General features: G+C 36.3%; 1 protein-coding gene across 1 annotated transcript in view; it reads left to right on the top strand.

Annotated features, from left to right (window-relative positions):
- Positions 1-25,878, top strand: part of HMGCLL1 (3-hydroxymethyl-3-methylglutaryl-CoA lyase like 1) — a 232,133-nt gene that overhangs the window by 144,390 nt on the left and 61,865 nt on the right. Inside the window, exon 6 of the mRNA XM_053711968.1 lies at positions 10,786-10,934. Within this exon, the coding sequence (XP_053567943.1) occupies positions 10,786-10,934 (149 nt within the window). The remainder of the gene's footprint in view (positions 1-10,785; positions 10,935-25,878) is intronic.

Below are 25,878 nucleotides of genomic sequence, written 5' to 3'. Positions count from 1 at the left end.
GAGGAAACAAATACTCACTATAAACATGCTGTATAAACAAACCCTCTACCTTCTTCCTGCTTCCCCTCTCTGGTCCCCCTAGCCTAGGGAATGATCTGAGCCGCTTGCGGGAACCAGGCAATGAGACCTCTGGCTCATCGGCTCTGGATTCTGGTTGTTGCTTTCGGTCTCCACTTGCCGTTAGCCAGACCCATGGTATTCTCTGTGAGTTCCGCTTGTGGCGATGTCGCACATATTCCTCTCCCTGGTGCCGGTCTCGTGCACCTACGTCAAGCGTGCTACATCAGCACATAGAACCTCCTCCTTCTGCTCCATATTTTCCTACAAAAAAAGCCCTTTTAAGGTCTATTGGTAGTTTAGAATTAGATTAGGGGGTGCTTTTGTTTTAGGGGGAATTTTTATTTTTATAGGGGTATTAGTTTAGGTTTAAATTTTTTATTTTGGATACCTTTTTATTTTTTTCTGTTATTTTAGTTTTTTTTTTTTTTTTTTAGCTTTAGCCTGAGGGGTTGTAGTTTTTAAACATTGCCTAGTATATATATATATATATATATATATATATATATATATATATATATATATATATATATATATATATATATATATATATATATATATATATATATATATATATATATATATATATATATACACACATACATACAGTGGATATAAAAAGTCTACACACCCCTGTTAAAATGTCTGAGATGTAAAAAAAATAGATAAATCATTTCAGAACTTTAATGTGACCTATAAACTACACAACTCAATTGAAAAACAAACTGAAATCTTTAAGGTGGAGGGAAGTAAACAAAAAAAACCTAAAATAATGTGGTTGCTTATAACTGGGGATGTAGCTGTGTTCAGAATTAAGTAATCACATTCAAAACCATGTTAAATAAGAGTCACCACACACCTGCCATAATTTAAAGTGCCTCTGATTAACCCTGAATAAAGTTCAGCTGTTCTAGTAGGTCTTTCCTGACATTTTCTTAGTCGTGTCCTACACAAAAGCCATGGTCCACAGAGAGCTTCCAAAGCATCAGAGGGATCTCATTGTTAAAAGGTATCAGTCAGGAGAAGAGTACAAAAGAATTTCCAAGGCATTAGATATACCATGGAACACAGTAAAGACAGTCATCATCAAGTGGAGAACATATGGCACAACAATGACATTACCAAGAACTGGATGTCCCTCCAAAATTGATGAAAAGATGAGAAGAAAACTTGTCTGGGAGGCTTCCAAGAGGCCTACAGCAACCTTAAAGGAGCTGCAGGAATATCTGGCATGTAATATCTGTGTGGTACATGTGACAACAATCTCCCGTATTCTTCATATGTTTTGGCTTTGGGGTAGACGGCAAGACGGAAGACTTTTCTTACAAAGAAAAACATCCAAACCCAGCTAAATTTAGCAAAAACACATCTGAAGTCTCCCAAAAGCATGTGGGAAAAGGTGTTATGGTCTGATGAAACCAAGGTTGAACTTTTTGGCAATAATTCCAAAAGATATGTTTTGCGCAAAACCAAAACTGCATATCACGAAAAGAACACCATACCCACAGTGAACCATGGTGGTGGTAGCATCATGCTTTGGGGCTGTTTTTCTTTAGCTGGAACTGGGGCCTTATTCAAGGTAGAGGGAATTATGAACAGTTCCAAATACCAGTCAATATTGGCACAAAACCTTCAGGCTTCTGCTAGAAAGCTGAACATGAAGAGGAACGTCATCTTTCAGCATGACGACGACCCAAAGCATACATCCAAATCAACAAAGGAATGGCTTCACCAGAAGAAGATTAAAGTTTCCGGAATGGCCCAGCCAGAGCCCAGACCTGAATCCAATCGGAAATCTGTGGGGTGTTCTGAAGAGGGCTGTGTACAGGAGATGCCCTCACAATCTGGCATATTTGGAGTGTTTTGCAAAGAAGAGTGGGCAAATCTTGCCAAGTCAAGATGTGTCATGCTGATAGACTCATACCCCAAAAGACTGAGTGCTGTAATAAAATCAAAAGCTGCTTCAGCAAAGTATTAGTTTAGTTTGCACTTATGCAACCATATTATTTTATTTTTTTATTTTTACTTCCCTTCACCTAAAAGATTTCAGTTTGTTTTTCAATTGAGTTGCATAGTTTATTGGTCACATTAAAAGGTGGAAAAATTCTGAAATGATTTATCTTTGTCTCATTTTTTTACATCACAGAAAACTGCCATTTTAACAGGGGTGTGTAGACTTTTTATATCCACTGTATATACAGTATATGCTCAAAGAAGAAAAAAGTCACAGACTGCAGGGGCTCAAGAAAGGAGCAATCAGAAAAAGTTCCTTGTGAAAAAGTTCAGGATGCGGTTGCTCGGTAGAAGAAATTTGAATTTTAACAGGTCAAAACGCTTGTACTCCAAGCAAGAGGCAGCATGTAAAGACACTCATGGAAAATACTGGAGAATACACACACTTTTCCTATATAGCACTGCCACCGCCAGGTTCCAGGTAGACAGGGGAATGGATCAACCTCGCTTTCACTCCGTCTGTGTCCGTCTGTGTCATAGGTGCAATGTAGCAACAGGCCCAACACGTCTATGATGTGGTCGATACCGCTCCACCAACCTGAGATGGTAATAAAGCTCCAGCTGTTTTAGAGGCTGTGTTTAGCCCAAGGATAACTTCCAAGGCAATTGTATGAAGTTCCAAAACTGTTCCAAAGGTATAAGCAGCAACTCGGCTTGTAAAAGGGGAAAATTGATACCAATCACAATAAAGCAAATGATCCGGTTCTGTTAGATAAAAAGTCCAACTTTAATGGTCAAATTAAAAGTACAACAGACATCAGTAGCAAGTGTCTGACATGTTTCGGCCTGGTGCCTTACTTATAGACAATCTATGAGTAAGGCCCCGGGCCGAAACATGTCAGACGCTTGCTACTGATGTCTGTTGTACTTTTAATTTGACCATTAAAGTTGGACTTTTTATCTAACAGAACCGGATCATTTGCTTTATTGTGATTGGTATATATATATATAATATATAGATAGATAGATAGATAGATAGATAGATAGATAGATAATATTTTTATTTGAAGAATATCAGAATTTAGAGCATTAAAACATATTCAAAATGAATAAAAAATATCAAAAGGGTATATATATATATATATATATATATATATATATATATATATATATATATATATATATATATATATATATATATATATATATGTAATAGCCGGTGGCCTAGCACTCCATCCACATTACTGTTTCCAATGCCTGGGTGCAATCCTCAATTAATATGTATAGAGTACTGGTAAGGAAGGAGGGCACTCACAGGACTTCATACAAAGGGTAATCTTTTATTAAAGTTCTTAACAAAAGTGCATTGTCAACGTTTCGGCCTTTTCTTAGGCCTTCTTCAAGACAAATTACATGATCTAAAAACATGAACAAAAAAATAAAATAAAATACATTACAAATATATGATATCCAAATATACACCGAATCGTGACCCTCCACCAAGAACAAACCAAAGTAGTCCAAGTGAAATTTAGAACCGCTTCAATTGAAGCAAAAAATCATGACATACACCAACCAGGGGAGACGTGGGCATAAGATAAGAGAGTAATGAAACAAACAAAAGAAAAGTGAAAGATGAAATGAAGAACAACAAATGATACAAAGAATAGCGAAGAGAATGAGATTAAAGCCAACAAAAAGAAAGAAAAAGGACCACCTAAGGAATAAACATAGTCCAAATGGGACATGAGCATCTCATGTGAGTGGTATATTATATGACACCAATTAACAAGCGTATATCAAAAATGCATTGACATAGGAATAAACCACCTTAATGATGGTTCAACCAATAGGCTAAATAATTTAGGTAAAGCACGCAACAAGGTCAAACTACTTTAACACACCCCACATAAATCCTAAATATATATTCATCTATTACCAATAATCAGGACAATTGAAGATAACTAAAGTGGGTGCCATACAAATCGTTACAGTGGTGCCCACCCTATCAACCAAGATCCGCCATACAATGACGGCAATAGTCCAGATGGCAACCACTAAACGCTGAATAACAGACCCCAAGGCATCCTTATATATCACCGCCATATTTACACCTGCTCAATTCATAATCAAGCCCACACAACAATCAGTGCAATATTTCACATAGTGGTTAACCAACACACATACTGGCGCTATACATCTATATCAATTAGACTCCCCAATCTAAGACATGTAAATACACATATTGTTATAACCTTGGACCACGGCGAATCAGTGAACCACTCACTCATACGCTTCAGCGCAAATAACAACCATCACCGAAAGCGTGTGAGGTAGAAGAAAAACCTCACAGGCCATAGCCCTTCTTACCTGAGCTCGAGCGGAACACAGCGTCCGCGTTACACTCCTAGAAAGACTGAGACATTAGTGGGAAAACAGCCCCTTGAAGAATTGAAGCTGCAGGAACGAAGTTGCTTAGTAGCCAGAGGATTGGGTAGAGACCCTACCAAAGATGAACTGACCCTGAACCTGGTGACCAGGTTTACTCCGGCCACAGGTACATTGCGGAAGGTGATCTATAAGAACTGGCTGCTCATAAGTGGAGATAAATCACTACCGTTCAAAGAAAACCCCCCTCCCAGGGTGGTGCATAAAAGTGGAAGAAGCCTCAAATCACATTTGATGAGAACTGACCCTTGGAAGGAAGAGAGAACATGGCTAAAACCACTCAAGAATGGATGTTATAAATGCGGGAGTTGCGTGACTTGCAGCTCCCTCATCACAGGGGAACGATTCCACCATCCTACCACCAATAAGAGCTTTACAATAAGGCATAAGGCATAAGTGCACATCTCATTTCGTGGTTTACCTGTTATCCTGTCCATGTGGACGGTTCTATGTAGGCAAAACCATCACCCCGTTTTGAGAGAGACTCGCCAACCATAAGAGCGCTATTAGAGCGGCCTTAAAAGATGGCCACTCGGACCAGCCTGTGGCAAGACATTTTCTGGAGCAACGCCATGCTGTATCCACCCTTAGGGCCATGCTCATTGATAGGGTGGCGCCCTTGAAACGGGGGGGTGACAGAAACTCTGAACTCCTCAGGAGTGAAGCCAGATGGATCCATAGATTAAACACTCTGGCTCCAAACGGCCTAAATGCCAGTATTGACTATGCTTTATTCTTCTGATAACACTGCTTGTCTTCCTCTTGGATGTCTTTTTCACTTTGGGCACACTTGTTATGGGTATTGGATTTATGTGGTTTCTTACTATCCCTAGGTCCTCACTTGGGGTGCTCTATTACTACTTCTTTCGGACTGGTTGAATTAGATTATGACGCCTAGACGCATAGGTGTACAACATAGACATGTTATGATTGAATGTTTTTATTTTATTCTAGGTTAGTTCTTTGGATCACTTTGATCATTTGGTACAAAGTTTTTACCCTACCTTTGGGTATGGACGTTTGTGATGGGTTGGTGTTTTTTTCCACCTCACAACTCTCCTTATGATTAAATTAATATGGCATAGCTATTTAACCACCAGTTCTGTGATCTAGGAGTCCCTTGGTGTGTTCTTGTACGGTAAGATTCTATGTTTGATGGGATATGCCACTTTTGTAGCGACTGTATGTTCAATATTTTGCCCACATCAGCACTATGGTTTCTTTAATTGGGATTCATTCCCAGCCGTGTGTTGCGTTACTGCACTCAATATGACTAACACCGGGCCCTTCAGTCTATGGTAGCTGGGATATGATCTTGCACCACGTATGGGGCACTGAGCTCTGTTATACATCTATATTAGACTTTGTTTGCTTTGCAGATCAGGGCTATGGGAATGGCACCTGTGGTTATAAACAGTACAGGGTTAGCCATCTGTCATACACGCAGAATGGTTCGCTATGAATTTGCCTTGGTTACGCGACCAGCTGAGGCGTGTCAGCGGCGCGCAATTTGATTGGCCTCTGCGGGGGACGGGCTCGCCCTTTTTAAGGGCGTATGTGTCGGCTGTTTTCCCACTAATGTCTCAGTCGTTCTAGGAGTGTAACGCGGACGCTGTGTTCCGCACGAGCTCAGGTAAGAAGGGCTATGGCCCGTGAGGTTTTTCTTCTACCTCACACGCTTTCGGTGATGGTTGTTATATGCGCTGAAGCGTATGAGTGAGTGGTTCACTGATTCGCCGCGGTCCAAGGTTATAACAATATGTGTATTTACATGTCTTAGATTGGGGAGTCTAATTGATATAGATGTATAGCGCCAGTATGTGTGTTGGTTAACCACTATGTGAATATTGCACTGATTGTTGTGTGGGCTTGATTATGAATTGAGCAGGTATAAATATGGCGGTGATATATATAAGGATGCCTTGGGGTCTGTTATTCAGCGTTTAGTGGTTGCCATCTGGACTATTGCCGTCATTGTATGGCGGATCTTGGTTGATAGGGTGGGCACCACTGTAACGATTTGTATGGCACCCACTTTAGTTATCTTCAATTGTCCTGATTATTGGTAATAGATGAATATATATTTAGGATTTATGTGGGGTGTGTTAAAGTAGTTTGACCTTGTTGCGTGCTTTACCTAAATTATTTAGCCTATTGGTTGAACCATCATTAAGGTGGTTTATTCCTATGTCAATGCATTTTTGATATACGCTTGTTAATTGGTGTCATATAATATACCACTCACATGAGATGCTCATGTCCCATTTGGACTATATTTCTTCCTTAGGTGGTCCTTTTTCTTTCTTTTTGTTGGCTTTAATCTCATTCTCTTCGCTATTCTTTGTATCATTTGTTGTTCTTCATTTCATCTTTCACTTTTCTTTTGTTTGTTTCATTACTCTCTTATCTTATGCCCACGTCTCCCCTGGTTGGTGTATGTCATGATTTTTTGCTTCAATTGAAGCGGTTCTAAATTTCACTTGGACTACTTTGGTTTGTTCTTGGTGGAGGGTCACGATTCGGTGTATATTTGGATATCATATATTTGTAATATATTTTATTTTATTTTTTTGTTCATGTTTTTAGATCATGAAATTTGTCTTGAAGAAGGCCTAAGAAAAGGCCGAAACGTTGACAATGCACTTTTGTTAAGAACTTTAATAAAAGATTAGCCTTTGTATGAAGTCCTGTGAGTGCCCTCCTTCCTTACCAGTAATATATATATATATATATATATATATATATATATATATATATATATATATATATATACAGGGAGTGCAGAATTATTAGGCAAATTAGTATTTTGACCACATCAACCTCTTTATGCATGTTGTCTTACTCCAAGCTGTATAGGCTCGAAAGCCTACTACCAATTAAGCATATTAGGTGATGTGCATCTCTTTAACGAGAAGGGGTGTGATCTAATGACATCAACACCCTATATCAGGTGTGCATAATTATTAGGCAACTTCCTTTCCTTTGGCAAAATGGGTCAAAAGAAGGGCTTGACAGGCTCAGAAAAGTCAAAAATAGTGAGATATCTTGCAGAGGGATGCAGCACTCTTAAAATTGCAAAGCTTCTGAAGCGTGATCATCGAACAATCAAGCGTTTCATTCAAAATAGTTAACACGGTCGCAAGAAGCGCGTGGAAAAACCAAGGCGCAAAATAACTGCCCATGAACTGAGAAAAGTCAAGCGTGCAGCTGCCAAGATGCCACTTGCCACCAGTTTGGCCATATTTTAGAGCTGCAACATCACTGGAGTGCCCAAAAGCACAAGGTGTGCAATACTCAGAGACATGGCCAAGGTAAGAAAGGCTGAAAGACGACCACCACTGAACAAGACACACAAGCTGAAATGTCAAGACTGGGCCAAGAAATATCTCAAGACTGATTTTTCTAAGGTTTTATGGACTGATGAAATGAGAGTGGATCTTGATGGGCCAGATGGATGGGCCCGTGGCTGGATAGGTAAAGGGCAGAGAGCTCCAGTCCGACTCAGACGCCAGCAAGGTGGATGTGGAGTACTGGTTTGGGCTGGTGTCATCAAAGATGAGCTTGTGGGGCCTTTTCGGGTTGAGGATGGAGTCAAGCTCAACTCCCAGTCCTACTGCCAGTTTCTGGAAGACACCTTCTTCAAGCAGTGGTACAGGAAGAAGTCTGCATCCTTCAAGAAAAACATGATTTTCATGCAGGACAATGTTCCATCACACACGTCCAAGTACTCCACAGCGTGGCTGGCAAGAAAGGGTATAAAAGAAGAAAATCTAATGACATGGCCTCCTTGTTCACCTGATCTGAACCCCATTGAGAACCTGTGGTCCATCATCAAATGTGAGATTTACAAGGAGGGAAAACAGTACACCTCTCTGAACAGTGTCTGGGAGGCTGTGGTTGCTGCTGCATGCAATGTTGATGGTGAACAGATCAAAACACTGACAGAATCCATGGATGGCAGGCTTTTGAGTGTCCTTGCAAAGAAAGGTGGCTATATTGATCACTGATTTGTTTTTGTTTTGTTTTTGAATGTCAGAAATGTATATTTGTGAATGTTGAGATGTTATATTGGTTTCACTGGTAAAAATAAATAATTGAAATGGGTATATATTTGTTTTTTGTTAAGTTGCCTAATAATTATGCACAGTAATAGTCACCTGCACATACAGATATCCCCCTAAAATAGCTATAACTAAAAACAAACTAAAAACTACTTCCAAAACTATTCAGCTTTGATATTAATGAGTTTTTTGGGTTCATTGAGAACATGGTTGTTGTTCAATAATAAAATTAATCCTCAAAAATACAACTTGCCTAATAATTCTGCACTCCCTGTATATATACATATATGTGTGTGTGTGTGTGTGTATACATGTGCATATATGTATGTATGTGTGCACATGCATATTTACACATATAAAGAAATAACACATGTATATACACATTTTTACACACATACACATTATATATCAATAAAATCACAATATGTCTCCGTTTCTGACAACGACTCCCTCCCTCTCCCAGTCACGTGTGGTGTACCCCAAGGTTCCATTCTCGGCCCCCTACTATTCACATTATTTATAAATGATCTGCCTAATGTCTGCAAATCCTCATCTGTACACATGTACGCAGATGACACTGTAATCTATGCAAACAATTCTGATCTGCCGCAGCTTGAAGCAGTGCTCCAAGACCAGTTCACAGAGGTAGAAAAGTAAGTAGATCTCAAAAAACAAACTCTTCCTAAACACTGACAAAACTGTCACAATGATCTTTGGAACGGGACCTAAATTACACAAATTACAAAATTACCATCTTCGCCTCAAAACAAAATCCAATCACCGCAGTCCACTCTTTTAAATACTTAGGTATGTTGTTAGACCCCAATCTATCTTTTGGCCTCCACATAGAAAAACTTTCCTCTAAAATTTATCCAAAACTAGGTGCCCTGTACAGAAACAAATCCTGCCTCAGTCCTACAGTAAAGGAAAAGATTGTACAGCAAATGCTGATGCCTATTTTGGATTACGGGGACGTAGTATATGCACCTGCACTGCAAACTCACCTTAATAAACTAAATACGTTGTATAACTCGTTCTGCTGCTTTGTGCTACAATGTAACTACAGGACCCACCATTGTGACATGCTAAAAGAACTAAACTGGCTGTCGCTGGAATCCAGACGCACCTTCCATCTTTCCTACCATGTTTTTAAGAGCCTTTCTGGGAAGCTCCCACCCTACCTGAGCAGAATGCTCTCCCCGGCTATTCCCACCTCCTATATCCTCCGATCCAGTAACAGCACATTATTTAGCTTGCCTCAATACAAAAAGAAAGCAGCTCAATCCTCCTTTTCCTACAGAGCACCACAATTATGGAATGACCTCCCTCACACTTTAAAAACTTCTCCAAGCTTAAAATCCTTTAAGAGATCCCTCTCTACATATCTCAAAACAGAATGTGCCTGTCATGGTTGATTAAATATTTCCTACCAGTTCTATGTTAAATGTTTGCATATATTGTGTATTATTATTGTTTTTGTATTTTATTGTACCCTATTTTGCAATATTTTGTGGTCCCAGAACATACTTGAAAACGAGAGAAATCTCAATGTATCCTTCCTGGTAAAATATTTATATATATATATATATATATATATATATATATATATATATATATATATATATATATATATATATATATATATATATATATATATATATATATATATATAATAATAAAAACTAGATGGATTATCCTTTAAATGAAAATTATATTAAAGAAGTGTGTCTTAGCTTTGAAGTATTTCAATTGTCTCAGAAGCTTAAAAGAAATTAATTTCCTTCAATATTCATGAGCTTAGTTCACAATGCATAAAAGCAATTTCCTATACTGTACTACATTGCTCCAATTTATTTGTATTTACTTTTAAATCTTAGTGTAACTAATTAATTACATAATCACAATTAAATATATTGTAGTTAGCTGTTTAATAACAACTAGATTAGTTTGTGAAGCATAATTGCCTTTATTCTGTTTATATTATTTTAAGAAGATTCCAGCAAAATGCAAAATTGTTTTTCTCTTATTATCCTAGTGAGTTCACATTTATCAAAATAATTTTAGATCTTTTATTTATTTTAATTTTGTACCTGTACATAGATTTAAACTAATTTAGAAATATTTTTTTAATAGGATTTAATTTTGATGCCCACCTTATATGAATAAAATGTATATGAATGTTTATATATGCGTATAGTGATTTTAATAATAAAAAATGCTTTTGGTGTAATAGTTATCATTTCAAAACTTGTTTTTTTTCCCCCAGATTGCAGCAGGTGCTACAGAGGTATCTGTATTTGGGGCAGCATCACAAACCTTCAGTGAAAAAAATATTAATTGTTCCATTGAAGAAAGCTTGGAAAAATTTGAAGACGTTATTAAGGCCGCCCACAACATAAATGTTCCAGTACGAGGGTATTTATTATATATAGGATTCCTTTATTTATGAGAAAAAGGTATTTTTTTTAAACAAATGTATTTTGTTTTTCTGTTTACCAGCCTCATTTAATTTTTTTTATACAATACAATCATCAACATAATCATCTTTAATTTTAAATCCCTTAAAGGGACCATCTACACCAGATTTGTTATTGTTTAAAAAGATAGATAATGCCTTTACTACCCATTCCCAGCTTTTCACAACCAACATTGTTTTATTAATATACAACCCAAATTCCGAAAAAGTTGGGACAGTATGGAAAATGCAAAAAAAACAAACAAAAAAAAACAGTCATTTCAAATTTCATTTCACCGTGTACTATATTGAAAACACCTTATTAACACATTATTTGATGTTTTAATTTGTAAATTTAATGTAATTTTGAAAATATACACTAATTTCAAATCTGATGACTGCAACACGTTCCAAAACTTGGGACAGGGGCAATTTAGGACTAATAGTGATGTGACAAGTTGAAATAAAAAGGTGATGTGATACAAGTGGGGCAATTGTGTGATCATAGTATATAAGGAGCCTCCAAAAAAGGCCTAGTCCTTCAAGAGCAAGGATGGGACAAAGTTTGCCAATCTGAAAACAGATTTGAGAACCAAATTCCCCAAAGACATTTCGGTATGATTTTTGGCATTTCACCTTCTACAGTGCACAATATAATTAAAATATTCAAGGAATCCAGTCAAATTTCAGTGCATAAAGGGCAAGGCCAAAAACAACTTCTGAATGTGTGTTATCTCTGATCCCTCAGACGTTACTGTCTCAAAAACCGACATGAGTCTATAATGGATAACCTGACATGTGCTCGGGAATACTTTGGTAAACCTTTGTCAGTCAACACCATTCAATGTTGCATCCACAGATGCAAGTAAAGGCTTTACTATGCAAAGCAGAAGCCATACATCAACACTGTCCACTTCTCTGGGCTCAGTATCATCTGAGATGGACAGTAGCACAGTGGAATGGTGTTTTGTGGTCTGACGAGTCAACATTTCAAATAGCCATTGTGTTATCCAGGCCAAAGAGAAAAAGGGCCATCCAAGCTGTTATCAGTGACAGGTCCAAAAGCCAGCATCTGTCATGGTATGGGGTGTGTCAGTGCCCATGGCATGGGTAACTTGCACATCTGTGAGGGCACCGTTGATGCAGAAAGAAATGTATACATGTTGGAGCAACATATGGTGCAATCCAAACGTCGTCTTTTCCTGAGACATCCCTGCATTTTCCAGCAGGACAATGCCAAACTACATTCTGCCCGGATTACAAGTGCATGGTTGCATAAACCCAGAGTGTGAGTGCTAGCATGGCCTGCCTGCTGTCCTGACCTTTCTCCAATTGAGAATGTGTGGCGCATTATGAGTGTATATTTTCAAAAATGCATTAAATTCACAAAGTAAAACATCAAATAATGTGTTAATATCATGTTTTCAACATAGTACATGGTGAATTGAATATGCAAATTATTCCTTTTTTTTTGTTTGTTTTTTTTGCATTTTACATACTGTCCCAACTTTTTTAGAATTGAGGTTGTACTTTATAACATTTAAACCTCTAAATTTCTGAGCCACTACAAACAGCCTCTTATCACATTATTTTTTATCAGCTTTTCACTAGAGGCTGCTATTTCATGTGGGCCATATAGATAACATTGTGCACTCCCCAATGGAGTTGTGGCTGACACTGCACTAACTGGCTAAAATGCAAATCAATATATAATAAATAAATAGCCATGTGATCAGTGGGCTGTCAAAAGAGGCTTAGATACAAAACAATCATGGATGGGTAATAAATGGATTGTTTATCTTTTTAAACAATAAAATCTTTGGAGTAGACTGTCCCTTTAAAGGGACACTTAACACCTGAAAGCTAAATTCCTTAAATCTAACTCCTTCTGATTAATGAAACTCAAGTAATCACAGATGTCTATGCCATCTTGGAAGCTGACCACAATTGTTTTAAAAATAACTGTTTTCAATTACAGTGCTGTACCTGTGCTTGATATTCTTATGTATGCTGCCATATTGTTACGTGCGTTGCACACAGGACAGGTACCTCAACAGCACATGCTACTTAGTGGAATCACGCTCAGTGTGATACACGCAGAGTGTGTGCTGCACATTTGTAAAGACATTTTCTATTTGTAAATGAATAGTATTTTTAACATCATAATATAATGTTATTGTAAAAACCAAATTAGATTTTATAATGTTCCCTAAACAAATCTGATGAAGCCAGTGCACGGCTCCAGGCACCATACTTGAAAATAGCAAGCTACTGGGAGAAAGGGGAGAGAAGAGTCCTGGGAACAGTGGATAAAGCTTTGCATAGTAAAATACAAGCTCCGTGGTGTGATGGTTATATATAATGGTTCCTGACCCTGCAGTACATAATATAGCACCGGGAGTTTCCATAGCACCGGGAGTTTCTTTCTCTTTCATCCCTAATGTGTTAAAACCCTCCTGGGACTTGAAGCGCAACTCCTACTGTCGGCTTGACATAGACAGCCCTGCTTAGGGAGTGTGTGCAAACTCTACAACTGCAGCCTGTCACAGCCAGTGAGCATCTGGTAATCTTCAAACTACTGTCTATGTCAGTAGGAGTCGCGCTTCAAGTCCCAGGAGGATTTTAACATTAGGGCTGAAAGAGAAAGAAACTCCCGGTGCTGTGTTATGTACTGCAGGGTCAGGAACCATTATATATAACCATCACACCACGGAGCTTGTATTTTACTATGCAAAGCTTTATCCATTGTTCCCAGGACTGTTATCTCCCCTCCCCCTCTCTCCCAGTAACTTGCTATTTTCAAGTATGGTGCCTGGAGCCGTGCACTGACTTCATAAGATTTGTTTAGGGAACATTATAAAATGTAATTTGGTTTTTACAATAACATTATATTATGATGTTAAAAATACTATTCATTCACAAATAAAAATGTCTCTACAAACGCTGCAGCACACACTCTGCCTGTATCACAGTGAGCGAGATTCCTCTAAGCAGCATAGTGCATACATAATAGAGCAATGTGCTTTGCGTGTCACGTGACTGCTGTGCTCATGTAAGTTACAAAATGGCAGCATGCATAGAAACATCAGGCACAGGTAAAACATTGTAATTGTATACACTTTTTTTTAACAATTTGGGGTAAGCTGGCAAGATTTCATAGAAATCAATGCTTACTTACATTTGTTTGATCAGAAGGAGTTAGATTTATGTTTTTTTAGCAGGTGTTTAATGTCCCTTTAAGCCCTAAGATTTCAGGTGCACAAACATTTTTACATGCAAGAATACATGCAATATAAAACTGCACTTACCTTTGGCGATGTATTATTTATTTAAAGGTCTCGGTAATAGCATATTGTATAAGTTTAAACAAATAAGTATCAGACTCTTTTTGATCATCAACCTTTGTGCATACAATTGATTTACTGGTGTACTAGATCTCAATTAACAAAAAAAAAGAAAGCCATTGTTCTGAAAATATTTAGGCTATTTTTTAATATTTAATAGTTATTATCACTTGCTTAATGTTTCTCAATTATGCTTCAGAATTGATTTGACAGCTCTCTGATATTAGCTAAGTACTGCATGCAGGCAGTAGTTACAGTGAAAACCCCTACTCTTCACCAAATGATGCAAAGTTCCATGGAAATACGTTTTATCCAATTTAGAACCCAAACTATGGGGCCGATTCTTTAAATCTCTCCAGATCAGACAAGGTTTTTCATGCTGAACTTTGCAAGGTCTGCCATGGTGAAATTGTTGTAAAAGAAGGGGTCAGTCCCTACAGGTGGCGAAATGGCTCCTATTTAAAGTAATGGAGCATGTCGGAAAAAGACACTTCATTCCATAGAGGGGGGCACTTTAAAAATAAAATGTTACAGCCAACATAAATCACATTACACTACTTTCTGCATGTAACATCTTACAATTCCTCTAGTTTGTATGCATGTGTTTTTCTATTAGGGTTATAAGTATTTTGAGTGTTTTGGGAGAACCTCGTCACCTTCTAGCTGGTGAGAAAAAACTGTGAGATATGCAGTGTAAAAATCGTTACAGAATTACGTTGGGATTAGAGAGACAGTTTCTTATACGCCTATGGAACACCCCTGTTCAGCAAACTTTTCTCAAAAGTAACAATTACAATTTGTATTTTGAGAATAGAAGAATCTCACCAGCTCAGAGATCTATAGAGAATTGGCCTCTTAGTCACTAATAGTGAATTTGTCTATAGACAGCTTCATTCACTTTATAATGTTAGGATGACTCACAAAAGAAATTTAAAAAAATGTTAATAATATTTTTCATTAATTTACTCATTGAAAATTTGCAATATGTTTAAACATTATTTGCTCAGATATTTTAGTAATTCCTTTTCTCCTTTCTTCTGGTCAGTATCACCTAGATTATGAGTTGTGCGTTCGTGTTTTAACGCTGAAAAAATGGCCATTTCAGCATTAAAACTGCACCGCAGCCATTACAAGTCAGTATAGCTGTACCACAAGCTTTTTAGCCTGTACCGCAACGTCAGTCCCGCTTTTGTAAAAATTAAGTTTTTTCATGGGACTTCCATAGCGCTGCCATTACGAGTAATGCTAAAAAGCTAGCATTGCAGCCTATACCGACAAGATCCGTTCTGCAATCTAAAAGCAGTAGTTATAAGTTTTACGCTACAAAACTGTAACATAAAACTCATAACTAAAGTGTCACAAAGTACACTAAAAAACACCCATAAACTACCTATTAACCCCTAAACACTATATTAAAGTTATTAACCCCTAATCTGCCGCTCCCGACATCGCCGCCACTAAAAATAATTATTAACCCTTATTCCGCAGCTCCCCAACATCGTCACCACTGTAATAAAGTTACTAACCCCTAAACCGCCACCCTCCCACATCGCAAACACTATTTAAATATTATTAACCCCTAATCTGCCTTCCGCCCACATTGCCCCCACTGTACTAAAGTTATTAAGCCCTACACCACCGCCACTATAATGAACCTATTAACCCCTAAACCGCAAACCCCCCACATCGCAATAAACTAAATTAAACTAGTAACCTCTAAACCTAACACTCCCCTAACTTTATATTAAAATTTAAATTTCCCTATCTTAAATTAAATTAAAACTTACCTGTCAAATTAAAAGAACTAAGTTTAAACTAAAAATTAAACTAATATAATTATTAAACTAAAATTAAACTAACTACCAATAAAATAAAACTAAACTACACATTAAAAAAAATCCTAACACTACTTGTATGTACTGTGCTGAAAAATTTAAATCAGCCAATAGGCATTAGAGCTGCTAAAATCCTATTGGCTGTTCAAATCAGCCTATAGGATTTAAGCAGCTCTCATTCTTTTGGATGATTCGTCATCCAATAGAATGAGAGCTGCTTAAATCATATTGGCTGATTTGAACAGCCAATAGGATTTTAGCAGCTCTAATTCCTATTAGCTTATTCACATTTTTCAGCCAATAGGAATGCAAGGGGCGCCATTTCAAAACGGCTCCCTTGCATTGAAGATTCAGTGTACGGTGGCGACCGTATTAAGAGGATGCTCCACGCCGGATGTCTTCAGGATGGACCAGCTCTGCCCTGCCGGGATCAAGATAGAAGATACCACCTGGATGAAGATAGAAGAGGCCACCTGGATGGAGACTTCTCGCCGTCTGGATGAAGATCGTTCAAGTGGGACTTCAAAAACTGTAAGTGGATTGTCGGAGGTTAGTGTTAGGTTTTTTTTAAGGGTTTTTTGGGTGGTTTTTTTTTTTTATATTTGGGTTTGGGCAGCAAAAGAGCTAAATGCCCTTTTAAGGGCAATGCCCATACAAATGTTCTTTTCAGGGCAATGGGTAGGTTAGCTTTTTTAGATAGTTTTTTTTTATTTTGTGGGTTGGGGGTGGGGTTTTGTAATGTTAGTCGGTCTTTGAATTTTTTTTTTAGGTAAAAGAGCTGTTTAACTTAGGGCAATGCCCTACAAAGGGCCCTATAAAAGGCTATTGGTAGTTTATTCTAGATAATTTTTTTGTTATTTTGTGCAATGTTTTTTTTTTTTTCATTTTGGGTTTGGTTTTTAATTATAAAATTAGGGCTAGGGCAGCAAAAGAGCTAAATGCCCTTTAAGGGCAATGCCCATACAAATGCTCTTTTCAGGGCAATGGGTAGATTAGGTTTTATTTTATTTTTATTTTGCTAGGGGTGGTTTGTTTTGTTTTGTAGCAAAAGAGCTGTTAACTTTCGGGCAACATGGGTACTTGTCTACCCTCTGAAAATGTACATCCATTGCCCGCATATACTATTGCACAAACAGTTGCTTGTGCATTGCTGCCCTATGCTCTTGAGCAACACAAATGTGTAAGGTCAGGAGATAAGACTAATGCATATTTAGCTTATTACATAAAATTACAATAATATAATTTGATTTCTTGATTTACCAATATAGCTTGTATAACATATAGATATCAGATGACACAGCATTTTCCTTAAGGCCCTTGAACCCATCAAGTTTATGTTAAAGTAGGGGATAAAATTGTAACTGATGACCATGTAGCCACCTTAGCCACAGAAAGTCATTAATGACAATACCTTTTTTTATTTAAAGGACCACGAAACACAATAGAACAGCATAACCAATAAACGTATAATAAAAAGACAATGCACAAACACTTAGTTTGAATTTCAAATGAGTATTAAAAAATGTTTCTAACAAATGTGAAAGTTAGTTACATTTTCCTTCGTAGTGCATCATGTGACATCCATTAGCCAATCACAAAATGCATATACATATATCCTGTAAATCTTGCACATGCTCAATAGCAGCTGGTGCCTCAGAAAGTGGTCATATAAAACAATTGTGCACATTTAGATAATGGAATTATATTGAAAAGTTGTTTAAAATGTTAATTCTATCTGAATCATGAAAGTTTAATTTTGACTTGACTGTCCCTTTAAAGAAAAACTGCATTAAAAAAAATATATGTTATCCATATGAAAGAGCAGCATCTATCATGTTTTTTTCTAAAAAATTAGGTAAAAGGAGAAGCTGTTAAATTTTAATGGAAACAAATACAGATGTATCAGTTGTGCACTTCTTAGTAATGCCCATTGGCTGATGATCACTTCCTGCTTAGGCTCTATGATTGATGGGTATTTTCTGCTGTCACTGGATGATAGGTACCTCTCACTAAAGATCATTGAGTCATAGAGCATTACTAGGAAGTGCACAATTGATACTTAAATTTAACAATTTCATATTCAGAAAATAAAAAATATTCATATTTAAATGTTTTTCATATTGATGATAGTAAAATGTCTCATAAAAAATAAATATTAGATTGTTACTTTTTGTTTCAAGGGCATTTAAAACTTAAAAATAATCACTAGACTTGTGCAGCCATCATAAGTTTGTTTTATAGAAAGAATATTCAGGGAAATGCACTATTCCGTATTCATTTTGTTTAAACATTTACATTCGTTTTCGTTAAAACTAATGTAAATGTTTGAAAGCTACAGGTGAAAAAGTTTACCATCAGCACGCTGAAGAGCCGTGCTAGCCCAGCCCTCTTCTTCACAGAGCCCTTACCAAGCTAAAAGAAGTATTAACTCCTAAAAAATATAATTAAGAAAATTAATGAATATTGACAAGTTTCACTAGTATTTTTTCTCTTTCTTTCAATTTTGTGGTGCACTCATTTGGATATTTGTTTTGTTAAAATGAAGAATTTACATTTATAACGAAACAAATGCACATCTCTAATAATCACCATGTCCTGATATTAAATCATTTTCCATTGACTTCGCATTGTGTTAATTTTATCAATATTATGCAACAAGAGAAATTCTACAGAGGTGTCCCAGGGTGTCAGAAAACGTTATTCCATCCTTGCTGATCTTGATAGTTTGCAAGGAACTAGTTTCAGTGTTTATGTTTTTGCAAGTGCTCACTTATGTTAATACATGCTTGTGCACAACTTAATTTATGACTGTAATTACATGTTCGGATGCTTTTTAAAAAAAAAAAAATAACTATCAACTTACATACAAATGATGCAAAATGAATTATATTTTCTATAACATCAGAATGATTTCTAGTGAGATTAATATTTTTCTATGATCGTGTTCTAGTAACCAGATTTACTAAATCTTGGGGCAAACTTGTCACTGATTCAGCATCACATATGCACTACAAAATGAGTCAAAGCAGGTGGTGGTAAGGAAAGTGAGGATTGACACATTTAAGTACATAATGGAAATTTTGTCATACATAGAAGAAAAAAGGAAATAACTATAAAATGTTAATTTACCAAAAATCACAAAGTATCATGCCCATGAGACATTTCAGAAATCCATCCAGATGTCAACAATGAAATAGATGTATCCAGTGGGATTGCTTGATAACAAAGGGCAGACATAAAAGAAATGGAAACATTACAATGAAAAACATGTTTCAATGCGCCAAAGATCTGACATCAAAAGTTTCATACAGACGCTCAACAATTCTCTGCTCTCTCAACAGCTGTTTGAATTGACATCAGCTTCTCTCTTATCAACAGAAACCATTAAGCTTTCTGACTGTGCAAACATATTAGCATAAAATTGATGGTAGATAAGCACCATTTGGCCTCCTGGCCAGTCATGTGTTGCTGTTAAGTGTTCCCTGGTGCCTTTCAAAAAAAAAAAAAAAATCTCTTTTTTTAGTTATTTGAGATTAGTCACCTCTGTTAGCAAAATGTTTCATACATCCATTAGAATCTTTTTTTTTCTTTCTTTCATTATGCATCTTGCCAGCCTTCTACTGTAATAGACTATAGAAATTGCTGTATTTATTATTCTAGAACTTTACTCTCTGATTCTTTGTGTTTGTGACTAATATTGTATATGCATCAGTCGCTGGGACCCAACTGGCAGCTATTGTGCTAAACTTACCTTTAATGGTGCATAGATTAGGTAACATTTTAGTTTTATCCATCAAACTTTGAAAAAAAAATAGCTTTTATAAAATACATTCATACTATTTATTTTTGTACTAAGTTCAACTTTTTTTCACATGCTGTATCTAAATATGAAGGATACTCGATAACATTAATATTTATTTTTCAAATACAATAATAGTTTATAGAACATTTTATGATTGTGAAAACAGTTTGATTAGCTTTTCTAAACTAAATAGTAGATGGGATGTATGTATGTGTATATATATATATATATATATATATATATATATATATATATATATATATATATATATATATATATATATATATATATATATATATATATATATATAAAACTTCCACAAAATGCAGGCACTCACTGGTCTTGGTAAAATATAACAATTTTATTTAAATATCGTTAAAATGACATAACGTTTCGGCACCAATTTGTGCCTTTGTCAAATGTCAGCATGAGAACATAAGAATATGCAGCACACTTAAAACCAATATGACACACAATTAAAACATACCCCTTTTAAAGATGAGAGATATAACTTTTGCCGCCATGCCGCCACTCGCGTCTTCCCATTCATGGCAATGACGTCACGTACGCACGTAACGTGCCTAGCGCGATGACGTACGTGACGTCATTGCCATGAATGGGAAGACGCGAGTGGCGGCATGGCGGCAAAAGATATATCTCTCATCTTTAAAAGGGGTATGTTTTAATTGTGTGTCATATAGGTTTTAAGTGTGCTGCATATTCTTATGTTCTCATGCTGACATTTGACAAAGGCACAAATTGGTGCCGAAACGTTATGTCATTTTAACGATATTTAAATAAAATTGTTATATTTTACCAAGACCAGTGAGTGCCTGCATTCTGTGGAAGTTTTGGATGATTTACAGCAGAGCACCGTGGCATTTATGCAGTGGAGAGATTGTGCTTTCCCTTTAAGGAACTGTATATATATATATATATATATATATATATATATATATATATATATATATACGCAAAACAAAGCTAAATATAAATGCTTTTAAATAGCTTAATTATTAGCATAACTTTGTTAAAATATTAGTAATTGCTTACAATATTTTAAATGTTAAAATAAAGTGACTATATAAAGTAAGACATTTTATGACAAAATATTTGATAGCAGATATACCTATTCAAGAAAACCTTAATTTAGTAAACTTAAGAGATGTTTGCAAGACATTAGATTAGAAAAAACGTAACATGCTAATAAATTAATTTCTATTTCATAGCTCAATAGTTTGTTGGAATCCCGATTAGAATAGACTGATATATTATATTATACATATTATATCAGCTCAGAATGGTTTTTATATGTACTTGCAAGTTCAAAGAATCAGCAATTCCAAGTCCAGAAATAGTCTATTTAGATGGTGATAAAACGTATGTTGCAGAATGGATTTAGGGGTATGGATCATGTGTGCATATAGCGGCAGTGTCCTCTCAAGCAAACAGAGATATTTGCCAATATGTGTCACTTTTTTTCTGGTGGCAGTCATGGAAAGACTGCAAATATTATTATACATGGAAGTGTGTGGCAATGTATGGGCATAAATAAAGAATACTGAGGTGATGAACAGACACATGGTAGCCTGTCACAATAGTATGACTACAAGTACAAAGACGAACAATCCCTGCTGACTGAATTGCACTTTGCGTATTCATAGGTACTAACTGTGTATGTAAGTGGGATAGTGGGCAGTGAGCTAGTATAAACAAATTTGTTTCTTATATGTTCCTCTTCAAAATTATCTGATTAAACATGGCGTACTGCCTCATATATACCAAAAATATGTTTACATTTTAATCCCATGAAAAAATGCAAATGTTAATTTTGTTATTTCAAATAAATTTTCCTTAAAATTTTGTGTTAAATTTGAGTAGTAAAATTTATATTTAATTTATCAAAATGCTTGATGACAGAAACAAAAATCAAGTGGAAAATTTGTTCTTCCATTTTTCAGAATTTCAACCCTTTCATAGTAACCCCCCCCCAACATATTTTAATAACAAAAAACAATAATTAAAATTACAAACTAGAAATAGTAAAAAAAAAATCTGATTAATATCATAAGGGTACCTCAAATCTTAGTATTCGTGTGGTTATTATCATATGCATATACCAAGCAAAATGTATTTGGAATAATGTGGTATCATTATAAACATTGGGAGTAACGCTAGAAATAATATGCTCTTCAATTATTTTGGGGGTGGTGTTTACACTTCAGAACACTTGGAATCAGTGTTTAAAAGAGTATGTAATATTCAATGTAATATTCAATGCATAAGTCAATAAAAAAAAAAAAAATCCACAAGATTGTCTCTGACCTAAGACTATAGTCAAAGAAGACAAGACTAAATGCTCAAGTCAAAAAAGACAAGCCTATAGTCAAAGAAGACAAGACTCTAGACATTGAAAACAAGACTCTAGTCATCGAAGACAAGACTCTAGTCAAAGAAGGCAAGACTCTAGTCAAAGAAGACAAGACTCTAGTCAAAGAAGACAAGGCTCATGTCAGAGAAGGCCCCTATTTATCAGTGTCCAGATGGACAATTTTCCTTAAACTTCATAAATGGGGCCCAAGACTATCTGTCTCTTAAAATGTGTATAAAATGTATCTGTGATCTGGTGACTAAACTTAGAATGATGCTCTAGCTACCATGGACTGTCCACTAATACATAATCAACTGGTGCTAGGGTTTTATATCAATCTACTTTCAAACCATACTTTGAAAAAAACTTTCTTGTTTTGCTTGTCAGTGGCTGCTATTTAAAACCTAATATTTTTAATGATGTGATAAAAATAATCTGGGCAAGATTACAATTGGCATACTAATTCTAGCGTGGGATGCAATAAGCAGTATCTCTGGACCGTGCTAACATTAGCATACTACTTGATATTACAAGTCCATGGTAAATCAGATTTACCAGAGAAGGTTTATGGTCAATATTGCTCATTACTTTCAATGGTTATTGCAACCTTGCTAAATAGCACAGATATTATAAATTGAAAGTTATGGGTTGCCCTTGAGTGAAAGCCCAAATATTGCTAAAAGAATTAGTCGTATTGAAACTGACGTCAAGTGTAAAGGGTAAAAAAAAAAGTTTCACATGTAAAGCATAAAATAAAACATTAAACTCATATGTACGTATTTTTAATTTAAAAATATAAGATTCATATTGATTAATATGTTTTAAAAGGATTAAAAGTGATATGGTATATGATAAGGTTTTTGACTGGGAAGGGCTCCAGATTGTGTGTTTGTGTGTATGTATATATATATATATATATATATATATATATATATATATATATATATATATATACACTTTTGAACCCTTTCCAATCAAATATATTGAAATATGCAATATCATTGTTAATCAATTTTAATGTTTTTTTTTTTTTTATAAATATATGTATATATATATATATATATATATATATATATATATATATATATATATATATATATATATATATATATATATATATATAATATACACTCAGTATACATGTGTGTGTATACAGGAAGTGCAGAATTATTAGGCAAATGAGTATTTTGACCACATCATCCTCTTTATGCATGTTGTCTTACTCCAAGCTGTATAGGCTAGAAAGTCTACTACCAATTAAGCATATTAGGTGATGTGCATCTCTGTAATGAGAAGGGGTGTGGTCTAATGACATCAACACCCTATATCAGGTGTGCATAATTATTAGGCAACTTCCTTTCCTTTGGCAAAATGGGTCAAAAGATGGACTTGACATGCTCAGAAAAGTCAAAAATAGTGAGATATCTTGCAGAGGGATGCAGCACTCTTAAAATTGCAAAGCTTCTGAAGCGTGATCATCGAACAATCAAGCGTTTCATTCAAAATAGTCAACAGGGTCGCAAGAAGCGTGTGGAAAAACCAAGGCGCAAAATAACTGCCCATGAACTGAGAAAAGTCAAGCGTGCAGCTGCCAAGATGCCACTTGCCACCAGTTTGGCCATATTTCAGAGCTGCAACATCACTGGAGTGCCCAAAAGCACAAGGTGTGCAATACTCAGAGACATGGCCAAGGTAAGAAAGGCTGAAAGACGACCACCACTGAACAAGACACACAAGCTGAAACGTCAAGACTGGGCCAAGAAATATCTCAAGACTGATTTTTCTAAGGTTTTATGGACTGATGAAATGAGAGTGAGTCTTGATGGGCCAGATGGATGGGCCCGTGGCTGGATTGGTAAAGGGCAGAGAGCTCCAGTCCGACTCAGACGCCAGCAAGGTGGAGGTGGAGTACTGGTTTGGGCTGGTATCATCAAAGATGAGCTTGTGGGGCCTTTTCGGGTTGAGGATGGAGTCAAGCTCAACTCCCAGTCCTACTGCCAGTTTCTGGAAGACACCTTCTTCAAGCAGTGGTACAGGAAGAAGTCTGCATCCTTCAAGAAAAACATGATTTTCATGCAGGACAATGCTCCATCACACGCGTCCAAGTACTCCACAGCGTGGCTGGCAAGAAAGGGTATAAAAGAAGAAAATCTAATGACATGGCCTCCTTGTTCACCTGATCTGAACCCCATTGAGAACCTGTGGTCCATCATCAAATGTGAGATTTACAAGGAGGGAAAACAGTCCACCTCTCTGAACAGTGTCTGGGAGGCTGTGGTTGCTGCTGCACGCAATGTTGATGGTGAACAGATCAAAACACTGACAGAATCCATGGATGGCAGGCTTTTGAGTGTCCTTGCAAAGAAAGGTGGCTATATTGGTCACTGATTTGTTTTTGTTTTGTTTTTGAATGTCAGAAATGTATATTTGTGAATTTTGAGATGTTATATTGGTTTCACTGGTAAAAATAAATAATTGAAATGGGTATATATTTGTTTTTTGTTAAGTTGCCTAATAATTATGCACAGTAATAGTCACCTGCACACACAGATATCCCCCTAAAATAGCTAAAACTAAAAACAAACTAAAAACTACTTCCAAAACTATTCAGCTTTGATATTAATGAGTTTTTTGAGTTCATTGAGAACATGGTTGTTGTTCAATAATAAAATTAATCCTCAAAAATACAACTTGCCTAATAATTCTGCACTCCCTGTATATGTCTCTATATGTGTATATGTGTATACATGTATATTTATGTGTTTATATCTGTAGATATTGTTAACCAATTTTAATATCAATTAACCAATTTTAATATGTTTTTTTAAATAGAAATTCCTGAAATTCCTATGTTCTTCATTTAGAAAACATGTTCTTTTTATTGCCTCTGTTTGTTGGAGTACCTCAAGGCTATGTTCTGGGTCCTCTACTCTTCTCTATTTATACCTCCTCACTGGGTAAACTTATCAGTAGCTATGGCTTCAACTATCACCTCCATGCTGATGATACTCAGTTCTACCTATCCACCTCTGCACTCTCTTCTTCTGTTCTTTCTCATATCCATGTCTGCTTATCTGGCATTTCTTCTTGGATGGCCTCTAACCACCTATAAATCAACATGTCCAAGACTGAGCTGCTTCTAATCCCCCCTCTAATTCTACCCCGGTTTCTAACTTTTCAATCACTGTTGGTGAAACCACTATCTCCACATCACCCCAAGTTCGCTGCCTAGGAGTTACACTTGACTCCAATCTGTTCTTCATACCCCACATCCAATTGTTCTCTTCATCCTGTCTCAACCACCTACGCAATATCTCCAAAATTTGTCCGTTTCTGAGTGCTGAAACTACTAAACAGCTAATGCACTCCCTGGTAATTTCCCGACTTGATTACTGTAGTAACCTACTAACTGGCCTCCCTCTCTCCCACCTCTCCCCTCTTCAATCCATCCTAAATGCCTCTGCTAGGCTAATCCACCTCTTCCGATGCTCTGTATCTGCTGCACCTCTCTGCGAGTCCCTTCACTGGCTCCCCATTCACAGCAGAATTAAA

This window comes from Bombina bombina, chromosome 4 (assembly GCF_027579735.1).
Source record: "Bombina bombina isolate aBomBom1 chromosome 4, aBomBom1.pri, whole genome shotgun sequence".
NCBI classification, from domain to species: domain Eukaryota; kingdom Metazoa; phylum Chordata; class Amphibia; order Anura; family Bombinatoridae; genus Bombina; species Bombina bombina.
The sequence above is the reverse complement of the archived record's forward strand: the minus strand, read 5'-3'. Positions and strand labels throughout refer to the sequence as shown.